Source organism: Nannobrachium achirus, assembly GCF_963921795.1.
Source record: "Nannobrachium achirus genome assembly, chromosome: 14".
NCBI classification, from domain to species: domain Eukaryota; kingdom Metazoa; phylum Chordata; class Actinopteri; order Myctophiformes; family Myctophidae; genus Nannobrachium; species Nannobrachium achirus.
The window spans coordinates 24,901,863-24,915,642 of record NC_137821.1 but is presented as its reverse complement, the minus strand read 5'-3'; the positions used below and the strand labels follow the sequence as shown (position 1 = coordinate 24,915,642).

The 13,780-nt window shown below is 45.3% G+C and overlaps 1 protein-coding gene across 6 annotated transcripts in view; it reads right to left on the bottom strand.

Annotated features, from left to right (window-relative positions):
* kdm6ba (lysine (K)-specific demethylase 6B, a) overlaps positions 1 to 13,780 on the bottom strand; it is a 242,263-nt gene that overhangs the window by 27,532 nt on the left and 200,951 nt on the right. For 5 of the 6 annotated variants that reach the window (XM_080742373.1, XM_080742377.1, XM_080742378.1 and 2 more), the window contains 5 exons: positions 11,409 to 11,502; positions 6,444 to 6,565; positions 3,644 to 3,761; positions 2,406 to 2,477; positions 923 to 1,229 (listed from right to left, as the gene is read on the bottom strand). In XM_080742373.1, coding sequence (XP_080598499.1) covers positions 923 to 1,229; positions 2,406 to 2,477; positions 3,644 to 3,756 — 492 coding nt within the window. In that variant the 5' untranslated portion in view covers positions 3,757 to 3,761; positions 6,444 to 6,565; positions 11,409 to 11,502. The remainder of the gene's footprint in view (positions 1 to 922; positions 1,230 to 2,405; positions 2,478 to 3,643; positions 3,762 to 6,443; positions 6,566 to 11,408; positions 11,503 to 13,780) is intronic. The other variant, XM_080742376.1, reaches the window with a different exon arrangement.

The following is a 13,780-nucleotide window of genomic DNA, read 5'->3' as shown; positions in this document are numbered from 1 at the left end:
TGTTCTGCCCCAGGATGATGGATGTTGGGGATATTTTGATCGCGATAATATCGTAAATCGCGATATCTTTGGTCACAATAATTGTGATATGAAATTGTCATATCGTCCCATCCCTAATGGTACCCAAAGCCTCCCTACTCAGCATCATGGGTTGGATTGAGGGTTATGACATTCTAGCGTCATGTCCAGGGGGTGCACTTGTACATCAAGCCTCACACCAAGGAAACAGGAGATAGGATTCTGGAATCATTGGCTCCCAAGGATGCTTACTAAGGGGTGATGTGATGTGACACAGAGAAGAATGCTTCGACCCCTTCAGCTATTCTAACAGAGCGGTAAACCACGACCTCACATGGCTTATTGCTTTTATAAAATGTTTACCCGATACGGCAACATGAAAATCATACACATATCCCAAATACAAATATTTGTTATATTCCACGACAAGATTCATTTTTGCAGGAAAGTAGTTGCTGAGCAAACGCATGGAAGGTACTAAGCAGCACTGAGTCTTTGTTTTTAAACGATTTGTAAAACTTTGCACATACACAGGAGGAAAAGGAGCGCCGCCCTTACTGTCCCATATGAAAAAGGGTAATTCACTGAATATTGTAAACAAGACTTTGGCACTGTGCCACTGATATAGAGCAGTGATTCACAAAGTGGATTCCAGGGACTCTGTGGGTTCCTTTAGAGGGGTCTAAATGGACCCATACAAGTCTGTAACTCTGACAGTATACAAATGGAACCATTTGTATACTGTCAGAGTTATGGGGAGACCTTGAAATGTAAAAGTTTGAGAAACACTGATATACCGTATGCTGTCCTAGGTGCGTGTTTTTTCCAAAGCAGTTCAGAACGGGACTCAAAGCAACGAAACTCTCGTTCTCCCGCGCAAACATCAGCAGCACCATCAGCTCACCTTCAGCAGGTGGCCGTGTCTGCTGGGGGGCAGGTGGGGGTTGGGTGGGGGGGCGCCGCCGTTGCCCGCGTAGCCTCCGCCGTGGAGACGGAGTGCGTGTTCGTTGGACAGGGCCATGGACGAGGGTCCTTGAGGCGGCGGGTGGGACTCGTACAGCTGGCCCTGCTGCTGCTGCTGCTGCTGCTGCTCCCCCCACCGGTGGGGGGCCGCCGGATGGGGGTGGTGGGGCGGGGGTCTCATCTGGTCCCTGGGCATGCCCGACAGCATGACCGGAGGGAGCTCCGGCTTCTCTCGCATCTGCATGGGTCTGGATGGGGTCAAAGAAAAGACAAGGTTTGTTCAGCTTTAAGCCTTTAAGGCAGGGGTCTTCAAAGTCTTTAGGGCCAAAAGGACCCCTTAGCTGACAGAGAGAGAGAGAGAGAGAGAGAGACAAAGCAGGGAACAATTTTTATAAAGTTGTGCTGAATATGCTTTTGTTTAATGCCTGTCATGCATCTGTATAAGAGGCTTTCAAAGCTGATAGTCTCATCCAGGCCTGGAATTTAGTCATTTTAGGGGCAAGGCCACTTGACCTTTGGTGTTGTCCATTGTTTGAGGGCACAAAAGCCAAATGCCAGGGCAGGAAGGCCATCAAATAAAACAAGATATTGGTCCATTGAAAGAATGTGTTGAATTTAAAGGTTAAGGAAGATTTTAAATTGAATATGTAGACTATCTGCATAAATAAATTATGGTATTTATAATCTGATCCTTGCTCAGCCGTGCACCAATCAAGATACTGGATTGGTTTAAAAATGGAGCACTCAACAAAAGACAGACAGTGAAAGAGACAGTGCTGCAGTTATATTAAGGCCACTGTGGCCTCAGGGCATGACATTTTTTGGAGGGGCACAAGGACAAACTGAGGGGCAATGACAGCCATGGCCTTCATGGCCTCCATGAAATTCCTGCCCTGGTCTCATCAATGAGTATTGATGATTGAGAGAAAGTATTGTTCATTCACTGCCAGAGATTAATAGCCAACTTAAACCGAAATTCCAGCAAATTTCCCACTCCAAGTGATGCATTGATAGCTTCCTAGATTCATTTCACAGCAGCACATTTACACATTTACAATTTAGCCACTTAGTGGACACTTTTAATCCAGAGTGACTTACAATAAGCAAGCATCAATACATGAACATCAGTACATCAGATGCATAGTAATCTAAAAATAATGCAAGTAGACCAAGCTATTCAGTAAAAACTATAAAAATGCTATCTAAATGACATGCAAGTTCATTGAGGGTAGGCAAGTAAGTGCGGTAAGTGCTAGGGGGTTAAGGTGGAGTCTGAAGAGGTGAGTCTTCAGACCACGACGGAAGCTAGGGGAGTGACAACTGTTACGTGTTGTGTCGATGTACGTTTTCTTTGGACAATATGTAGGTTTGTTACTGAATAGTGTATATTTTCTGACATGCCGTACGTCACGTGGACAACTTACCCATTATTAACAAATCTACTGGGATGGTTCAGAGGTAGGTGGGAGATGACCTGGCTCATGCCAGGGGAACACCTGGACAAGAAACAGAAACACACAGCATTTAGTTGGAAGATCTCTCATTCCCCCAACAGGTTTATTTATGTATAGGCCAGTCATAATTATTACAGAATCGACTAAACACAATCATTTTACATAATAGCAATTATTTTACATAATCGCAATTATTTTGTCATAATCGTTTACATGTTGAAAAATGTTCATATATTTCTCAAAAATAGTGGAAATGGCAGATCTACAAGCTCACAACGGCGACACGTTGTAAGCTTGTAGATCAGATATTTCCACTATCAATGTCACTTTTTATATAAAGTTGTATAAAGTTGTCAATCATTTCTTTGTATATTTAGGTTATGTGTCATATCTGCCATGTGCAACTTCAAAGACTACAAGCCAAACAGAAATGAAATTGTCAGCGACAAAAACACAACTTTAAATCGTTAATCGCAATTATTTAAGTGACAATTAATCGTCATGTAAAATGTCACAATCGTGACAGCCCTATTTATGTGTACTGTATAATAGGGGTGTAACGATATAGTAACTGTATCGAAATATCGTTTTTAACTAAAAAATCGAAATATATCGAAATGAAAACAGCTAAAATCGAATCGTATCGCTTTATTTTGTATTGTATCGAATCGGCAGTGCAAAGAATCGATTGTATCGATACTACCTACTTGTGCATTGTATTTAGCATTTTTAAGAAGAAAAAATTAAAAGGAGGGGTTTAATTACTTTTCCTTTCCATATAGCTACACTGGTCTATTGATAAATGTGTGTAATCTCTGGGTTCATGTCAAGGTGCAGGTTTGTCAATATACAATTTCCATGTATTTGGAAGATAATCACTGCGTTTACTTATTTATATTCATAATAATACATGTTTCCCTTATAAACCTGCACTATCCACACCTTTCACACAGATTTAATTTCTTTGCTAAATAGTTACTATATCGATTTTAAATCATTGAATCGAATCGTATCGTATCGCCATGAATGAACCAATATCATCCATGTATCGTATCGTCAACCATGTATCGTGATATGTATCGAATCGCTATTAAAATGTATCGTTACACCCCTACTGTATAAAGTTAAGGCGTTTGGAGTGGGATGGAACCCTTCCACAACAGTCTTCGGTGTGCATGGTGTGTTGGTGTGTCGTCATGGCCACAGACCTGGTGGGTGGGGGCCAGGCGCGGGCCCATTGCACCCTGCTGCCGGGTCCGTCCAGAGGGAAGGACTCCCGTGTGCCACCACGCCCGCCAAACTGCTCCACCGCGTGATGCATCCAGCCTGCAGGGAGGAGACACACACTGAACCCGTTAGGCTTTAGATTTAGATTTTTTTGCAAATCTTTGAATATATATATTTTAAAGCAAACAAACAGTAACTCAAAAATGTGCTTCTGGGGGGGGTCCCTGGAACAACATATTTTGAGATGGGGGTCCGCGAAATACATGTCATTTTGGGGTTCCTTGAAATGAAAAGGTTTGAGAACCACTATTTAGAAGAAGGATTTAGAGGACATTTATAGAATCGGGTCAAAAATATTCGGAAGACTTCAAAAATAGCAGATCTATAAGCTCACAGCGTGCTGTGAGCTTATAGATCTGCTATACATCTGCTATTTCTTAATAGTTAAAAGCCTAAAATAATGGTTAAAGTGGTTCAAATATAAAGTGACAGAGATTCGCGTTCAGGCCTAAATGGGTTGAGACCTGAGGCAGACAAATGCCTTCTGAATCCTAACAGTTTTCTGACAAAAGGCATGTTGATGTCTCAGTGGTTCTCAAAGGTTTTCACGTCAAGGACTATCTAAGATGATTTGCTTTTTGCCGCCGATCCCCAGGGACCCCCAGAAGCAAAGATTTGAGTTAAAATGTTCGATTCAAAATAGCAGATCCACTTCGTGCCGCGCTACGAGCTTGTATGTCTGCTATTTTTGACTAGCCAAAGTATAAAAGAATGCTTTTTATCGCAAATCTAAATGGACAAAGATGCTTTCCCGGTCTTAAAGGTGATACACCATGAAAATTCACTTTTCCTATTTTAAAACCTTTTTTTGGGGTCCCACTAGCACCTTCTATCCTCACAAAGTCCCATTTCAGACCGTTGTGTCTTTCTCTGGTTTTGGGAAGGTGGAGGTTAAAAGCATCCCACGGGTTCTCAAAACAGGCTGTCCAGATTTGCTGCCGTCGATGACGTCATCGACGGCCATTTTTTTTTCTTTTTTTTTTCAAAAAGATTTTTGGGGGGGGTGGCGCAGTTCAGGCCAAAGGTGGTACTGCAGCTGAAAATGCTCTGAGAGCCATTCAAAAATGAGAGGCTCTCTATTCAGGAGTGGTAATTTAGCCTCAAACCTTTTGAAAAACGTTTTTGGGACATAAACAATATGACATAAATACTTTTTAAATGCATGGTGTATCACCTTTAATGGGTTATGGCCGACTATACAAATACTTTGTAAATCAGTTCGTTCTCACACTTTATCGTGCCAAGGGCCCCCAAAATGATATGTATTTGGGCCACGGACCCCCCATTTAATCTGAATCCTGAGTGAGTTTCTCTCTGTTGATTGGATAAAAGTGGTATCCTCCAGACCTAGAAAATGCATTTTCTGTTTATTTAAGAGCTGGGAGGGACAGGAGGAGAGACCCCTGTTACTGAACAAACACTGTGTAGCAACGAGTACTGTCAGGAGATGGAGCTATTTAACACTTACCACTACCTTTAAAGGGGCGATCATACTGTGACACCACACATGGCTAAAGGTGCAAACCTTTTAAATAAACGCCTCGCAAAACAGCATGGTGCACATGAAAGGGGGGTCCTGGGTTCGAATCCCGGGTAGGGACATGAAAGTTACACATTGCAGCTTTAACTGATTATTTTGGGGGGAATGTGCCTCTATGTCACGCATGGCATGGGGATGTTAGGACAGTGGTTCTCAAAGTGAGGTCCGGGGAACCCCAGGGGTCCCGCATGCAAAAATAGCAGATATACAAGCTCCCACGGCGTCACTACATGCCGTGCTGCTAGCTTGAACATCTGCTATTTTAACAGATCTGCTATTTTAGATCCAACGCATTATTACGCATTATTACCTTAACCATTATTTTATGCTTTAACTATGCCAAAATAGCAGATATACAAGCTCACAGCATGGCACTGAGTACCGCGCTGCAAGCTTGTAGATCTGCTATTTTTGGAAAATCGTGAAAATGTGTGATGTCAATATTTTTTTACCCGATTCTATAAATGTCTTCTTCTAATAATAATAATAATAATAATGAATTGCATTTTTATAGCGCTTTTCCAAGTGCTCAAAGCACTTTACAATGGTTCATTCATTCATACATTGGGAGGGGAAGCGGCGCACAGTCGACGCCGATGGTGGCAAGCTGGCACCGGCCCGACCCATTGGAGGCAATGTGGCGTTCGGTGTCTTGCCCAAGGACACTTTGATGCGTGGACAGGAGGAGGAGCCAGGATTCGAACCGCCAACCCACAGATCATTAGACCAGTGTTTCTCTCTATTTGAGACTGTACCCACCTCTGGGCTTTTTCCTTTTGAAAATTCAATAAAAAGATTTGAAAAGACCAGTGTTTCTCAAAGTGGATTCCAGGGACTCTGTGGGTTCCTTTAGGAGGGTCTAAATTGACCCATACAAGTCTGTAACTCTGAGAGTGTACAAATGGAACCAAATGAACCTTGGTTCCATTTGGAATATGTAAGAGTTAAGGGAAGACCGTGAAATTTGAAAGTTTGAGAAACACTGCATTAGATGAGCTGCTCTACCTCCTGAGCCACATCCGCCAGCGGTGTTCAAACTTTTTCCATGTCAAGGACCCCCAAAATGATAAGTATTTGGTCACGGACCCCCCCACCCCATCTCCTTGGCACGAAAAAGTTTTGAGAACTACTGTGTGTGTGTGTGTGTGTGTGTGTGTGTGTGTGTGTGTGTGTGTACTCACCAGCCTAGCTGTGTGTGTGAAGCCCTCCACTGCAGGACAGAGGAGGCCTCACTACACCCACTGAGTTCTGTCTGCACCCTCTGAAGTCTACAGCACCAAGGACACCACAGCCCGTCCACAGGCTGGAGGGGAGAGAGAGAGAGAGAGAGAGAGAGAGAGAGAGAGAGAGAGAGAGAGAGAGAGAGAGAGAGAGAGAGAGAGGAAAACTTTTAAGTGGTGGGAAAGGTACTCACATTTTGTACCTAAGTAAAAGTATCAATACTGCAATGTAGATACAGTACACTCTTGTTACAAGTAGTCCCATATTCAAAATGCACTTGAGTAAAAGTACTAAAGCAGCGCTATTCAACCTGCGGCCTGGGGGCCTGCATGCGGCCCCCGCGGCATGTCTATGTGGCCCGTCATGGTCATACCAATACAAATATTTTGTCTACATTCAGTGTGGCCAAATAACTTGTTTTATACAATACTTTTTAGCTAATTTGTCTGTTCCAAAAGAAGAAACTTCATCATTAATCTTAATCGTTCCATGACAGTATTTTTTGTTCAATGAGGTTTGGCCTTATAGATGGAAATGTGGCTTGCGTACTCAAAGTAGAGCACTTGAGTAAATGTACTACTTAGTTACTTTACACCACTGAAAACTTGAGGCGAGAAGACGGAGGAGAACTAAGGGGGAGACTGAGCGAGGAAGATGGAGATGGAGAAAAGTCAATAAAAGGCCAGTGAGTTCTTCCAGCCAGCCTGTATAATACAGGCCGGCTGGAGACTGCAGGGAGAGCGGGTTCTCCATTATACAGGCTGTCTGGAGACTGCAGAGAGAGAGAGAGGAGGGTGTGGTGGACACTATATAGGGGCCAGGGGGGGATAAGCTACACTGCAAAGTTACCAGAGTCAATTTGACCACTTTCAACCTGGCACTTGTTTTGGACACTTTCTCAGCCATGTCATTGTAATGTCTTTATTCCTTTTATTTGGATTAGCTGCCACCGCAGTAGCAGCAACTCTTCCTGGAGCCCACCACACACACAACAAATATAAGATTTATGGTTTTTTTTTTATGTACAAAGAGAAGTATAAGAATAACGTGACGTGTAGTGGGCTTGTAGATCGGCTATTGCCGCAATTCGTCTAGTATAGAAGTGCCATGTTTTTATTTTCTAGATACAGTAGTCATGGCAATGTCAACACAGTTTTTACTGACACCCCATAACAAAATCTGACATATTTTGATTGTCAGGACATTGTTAAATTAGACTCAGAGCAATAACCCACCTATCTCCCTGACTCCCTCCCCAGTCAAGAGTTTAGAGTTTAAATGAATGTAGAATTATGTGCAGGATGTAATTTTGCTGTAAATTAGGTTACTTGATTTCATTGACGAAAGAATATTTGATTTAAAAAATAAAAACCCTCTCTCCCCCCACTTCTGCCAGTGTGCCAGTGATCACCCTCCTCTGTGCCAATGTTGGCACCCGTGCCTAAGGTTGCCTACCCCCGATATAGTGCTTGAGTTATTAACTCTGAGTGCAAAATGGGACAGATCCATTTCTACACACTGTATGTTACGGTGTTGGCACCAAGCAGAATGCACAAGCCGGACTGTACAGTACAGAGACCCCTCTATCTGTGCTTTTCTACCAGTCAGTGGCCATTATTATGTGGAGAAACCTGAATTCTGTACACACAGAAGGTGTGTGTCTTTTGTCTCTGTTGTTGTGGGAACCATTGTGCAGACGCAGTGTGGCCTGTCAGTCAGTAGAGGGCGGCATTGTGCCAACCTGCCATTAGCAGCTCCATATGGCCCCGGTTCACCTATAGCAGTGGTTCTCAAAAGTGGATTCCAGGTACTCTCTAGGTTCCTTAAATTGACCCTTACAAGTCTGTAACTCTGACAGTGTATACATTTGTACACTGTCAGAGTTAAGGGAACAACTTGAAATGTAAAGGTTTGAGAACCACTGACTTATAGCATGACAGAGCTGAGGGTACTGTAGGCCTTTACCATTAGACCTCCACATAACGAGACACAGAGAGAGTTGAGAGAGCTGGCCACCTGCCAAGAGTGTGTGTGCGTGTGTGTGCGTGCGTGCGTGCATGCGCGTGCGAGAGACGCGCGCGCGTTTCCATAGTGCTGCCGCGCTGCCAAGTGCGTAAGTCCGGCGTGAAATCGAAAGCTAAGTGCGCTGCGTTTGCGCGTCCGAAAGATTGAACGTGGCCGGAATGACGCTCACGCGTGCGTGCGTGCGCGCGCGCGCGCGTCTGTTCGGAGACACTGGCTTTAATCTCATTATGGCAGGCTAGAGAGAGAGAGAGAGAGAGAGAGAGAGAGAGAGAGAGAGAGAGAGAGAGAGAGAGAGGGGGGAGCGGTGGGGGGAGGGGGGGCAGGAGCGACAGACGGCCCGAACAGGATGGAGGGATAGATTAAGGAAAGGAGATGAGGGGGCTTGGAAGAGAGGATAGGGAGGGAGCAGAGCAGGAACGCTGCCATATCAAACGCCCACACACCTTCCCACACACACACACACACACACACACACACACACACACACACAGGGAACAGTCGGAGAAGGAGAACAAAAACACACACACACACACCACACATAAAAGAGCGTGACAGATTTGTCCCACTACCCCTCCCGCTGAAACACCTGACACGCACGCACGCACACACACACACACACACACACACACAGAAAGACAGAAGGTGTCGGCTACAGAAAGCACCGCCCACACGCCCCCCCCCTCCCCCCCTCGACGAAAAACAACAAAAACAACAAAAACAAGAGCAAATGGGGAGTAGGAAATGAAAGGACCCACTGCCAGCACTTAGACACATGCATTATTAATCCCCGTTCCTAAGGTTGTGCACTAACACAGTGGTTCTCAAAGTGGAATTCCAGGGACTGTGGGTTTCTTTAGGGAGGGGTCTAAAATTGACCCATGCCAGAGAGTCTGTAACTCTGGCAGTGTACAAACGGAACCTTCCGTTTGCACACTGCCAGGTTGAAGGGGAGACCTTTGAAAGTCTGAGAACCACTGCCAGGGACGTGCTGGGCCCCTGATTCAGCCCGGGAAAAAAGAGAGTTGGAGAGGCCCTCATTGCACGCTATAGAGAGAGATCTCTCTCTCTAGCGCTGCTGCTACTCAAAGATTTGCCGTTTCAGATCATGACAAGTGACAAGCCAGTGGGCCAATTACTGTACATGAGTTATATTTCGTCGTTGTCGGGTGGAAACCTTGTATGTCCAAAACCGTTTGTTTTGTATTTATAATTTTAAAAATGATTTAAACTAGTGAAAACAGCCGATCTACAAGCACACAACGCCTCGCGGTGCTTGTAGATCTGCTGTTTTCACTACTTTTGTGCGACGGCCTTGTATGATGAAATCTACAAATTTGAAACTTGAAGATACAATGTTTCTGCTCGACAGTGACGATTTACTTTGTTGGCCGCCCAGCCCCCAAAATGGAACGAAGGCCGACATTTTATTTTAAATGTTTTCCTAATGGCCGGTCTGGACCGGCCGGGAATGAACCGGCCGTTCGGAAGTTGTCCCGCTTTTCCCAATGGCCAGCACGTCCCTGACCACTGCACTAAAACAGTGTGAGATACAGACTCTGGCAGCTCTAGTACCAACAGCAGATCTCAAACCTTTTAGCTCAGGACCCAAAAGACAAATCCTAGGTCTCCCCCCGGGAACCTGGACTAGTGAAAAAAGGCCGATCTACAAGTTCAACTCGTTGTGAGCTTGCAGATCGGCTTTATTTGCTAGATCCGCCATTTTCACTACTTCTTAATACGTTTTTTACATGTATTCTGAAATATGCCATTTTGAAATATGTTTGAATTCCATTTTAATTCATGAAAGATTGTTAGGTTATTAAAATCTTTTGAATTTGAAATAACATTTAGGAAACAGGAACAAAAAGGGAGACACTGCTGGCCCGCTGCGCAAACCCAATATAAATCAGGTGTTACTCGTGTCCTGCTCAGCACAGCGCTCCACTGTCATCGCTCCTGTATTATTAGCCATGTGAGTGAGAGCTGTCGTCGTGTCTCACACACACACACACACACACACACACACACACACACACACACACACACACACACACACACACACACACACACACACACACACACACACACACACACACACACACACACACACACACACACAGGCTATTTAAAGCCGCATATGGGTCTATTTTCGGGCGTTCCACACATTGGTATTAGATAGAAATGGCTCTGTCTGTGTGTATGTGTCTCTCTGTGAGTGTGAGTGTGTGTGCCCTTCCTGCTCGAAGCTAGTGCTGTGTGGCAAACACACTACTGCTGCGTGGAGATAGGCTGGTCAGGGGGGGGGGGGGGAGGGGGGTGTGAGTGGCGTTTAACTGCCAGGAAGGACAGTTACAGTTACAGTGTTCCTCGTGATACGCTGGCAGGTTTTTTGCGTTGCAGGCCAAGCATGCAACCCGGGACGGACGGACACCACATACACACACATAGGGCAATTATTACATAATCGTCTAATCGCAATTATTTGACATAACCTTGATTATTTTTCATAATCGTTTCCATGTTGACAAATGTAGTGGAATAGTGGAAATAGCTGATCTGCAAGCTCACAACACGTCGCACCACGTGTTGTGAGCTTGTAGATCGGATATTTCCACTATCAATGTTCTTTTTTAAGTATAAAGTTGTCAAATATGTGAGTAGTTTCTTTGTATATTTAGGTTATGTGTCATATCTACCATGTGCAACTTCAAAGCCTAAAAGCCAAACAGAAATGTAATTGTCAACGAGAAAAAACACAATTGAATCGTTAATCGCAATTATTTGAGTGACAATATTAATCCTCATGTAAAATGTCATAATCGTGACAGCCCTACACGCACGCACGCACGCACACGCACACACACACACACACACACACACACACACACACACAATATTACCTTTCAGAATAGCACCAAGTTATCGATTCACAGTTGTGTCGAGTCTCAGCTTTGGCTGTCGATCATCTCTCTGGGGTCTCTCTCTCTCTCAGCCCTGTGGAGGAGAACATGGAGGGATGACAGAGATGTCGGTTAGAGCGCTGTCGAGGGATGGCGAGGCACTTCTTAATCATCCGGCGCTGAACGAGTGAGCGATTGAGTGGTGGTGGGGCTGATGGTTCCGCACCGGCCATGGCTTTTCCTCGAGCCTTGAAACAAGCCTTTTGTATGTACACCTACTGTTCCACATGCCCCCCCACACACACAAGTGTATGCCTAGCTGTTATTATGTTTTTGCATTGAAATAGCGAGTCCTTGAGGCACACGAGATGCATCCCTGTGCTCGCGTCGACAAAGCGTGAGGGAACGGAATAGGGTTGTGATGACCCGCTTCCAAAATGCACAAAGCACTTGAAAACAGACTGGCTGCAAACAGGCACACACTCCCCGGCCAAGAGGAGGACAGCATAGCCAGTGACAGCGGTGGGGACATGGTCTGTGACATGTCTTTGCCGGTGCGAAAGGTATTCAACCCCCCTCTTGACAACGAAAGGATTTTCTACCCACCCATACTTTCCTAACTTCTGACTCGGCGAGATGACGCGCCCGCGTACGGAACGGTACTGAAACCGGGTGGGAAAGGGTGACACGGCAGCAGGGGGTCTATGATACAATGGGAGCAAGAGGAGGGCTCTCTCTCCCTCTCGCTCTCACACACATAGACAAACAATGGTGAGCAGGGACGTGCTGGCCATTGGGAAAAGCGGGACAACTCCCGAATGGCCGGTTCATTCCCGGCCGGTCCAGGCCGGCCATTAGGAAAAAAAATCAAAATAAAATGTCGGCCTTCGTTCCATTTTGGGGGCTAGGCAGCCAACAAAGTAAATTGTCACTGTCGGGCAGAAACCTCGTATCTCTTTCGCAAAGCCAAGCCCTGCTTCACCATACAAGGCCGGTGTAGTGAAAACAGCAGATCTACAAGCACACAACGCCTCGCACGGCGCTGTGTGCTTTTAGATCGGCTGTTTTCACTAGTTTAAATCATTTTTTAAATGATAAATACAAAACAAACGGACATACAAGGTTTCCACCTGACAACGACGAAATATAACTCATGTACAGTAATTGGCCCACTGGCTTGTCACTTGTCATGATCTGAAATGGTAAATCTTTGAGTAGCAGCAGCGCTATAGAGAGAGATCTCTCTCTATAGCGCGCAATGAGGACCTCTCCAACTATTTTTCCCGGGCTGAATCAGGGGCCCAGCACGTCCCTGATGGTGAGACTACTGACTGCACTGACTCCACTGGCTCTAACAGCACAGGCGCTACATAAACACGGCTGATCCCATTCTCACAGGAAGGCCCGGGGAGCGCTAAAGTCAACTATCACACGTGAAACTGTGGCAGAGAGCAGGAGGAGGAGGAGGGGGGGGGGGGGGGGGGGGGGAGGGGTCACACAGAGTAGAAGAGAGAGAGGTGGAGAGCTGAGATCAGGCCAGAGATAAAAGTACAGAGAGAGAGAGAGAGCCGTGACACAGTTCTGTTTACTCTCTCTAATTGCACATTTCTTCGTTTTGATTGTTACATTTCACACTTTGCATCGGCGACGTAAACGTTTCCCCCGTGTAAACAAACCGGCGTGTATAAAAGCCCCTTGAACTGAAGTGAATGGAGAGAGCTAGAATTGAGAGAGGGGGGAGAGAGAGGGGGACACAACGGGGGGGAAAGTGGGACTGAGTTACTAGGGCCCAAGGTGGAGGGGCTCTAATTATTTTATACTTTAGCTATTGAAAAGTAGCAGATATACCAAGCTAAGAGAGACAGTGGAGGGAGATAGAGACAGAGAGACAGAGAGAGCAGTGATGACTGAGTGCAACCGGGGACACAGTGCAGGGTTGTAATTACCACTTTTATGGAGGGCGTGTGTGTTTATGCGTCTGTTGTGACCAAACAGGAGTCTATTCCAGACCTGACTATCACGTTGCTGCCTGGCCGGCCGGCCGGCTGGCTGGCTGGCTGGCTGGCTGGACACCACCAGCACAGGGCTTCCCAAAGCTTTTATAAGTAGTAAATAAAATAAATAGTAAACCCCCAGTTTACAATGCCACTGTTTAACCCAAACAATGGGTCGGGGACCCATTTGTGGGGTCGCAGACACATCTTTATGGGTCACTATTTCAAAACAAAAAGAAGTCAAAAGATAGTCATGAATAAATAAAAAAAGAAATGAAACAAACTCCATAAATTAGAAAACGAACGTTTAAGAAGTAGTGAAAGTAGCCGATCTACAAGCTCATAAACGCGGCGCGAAGCGACACGGTGTGAGCTTGT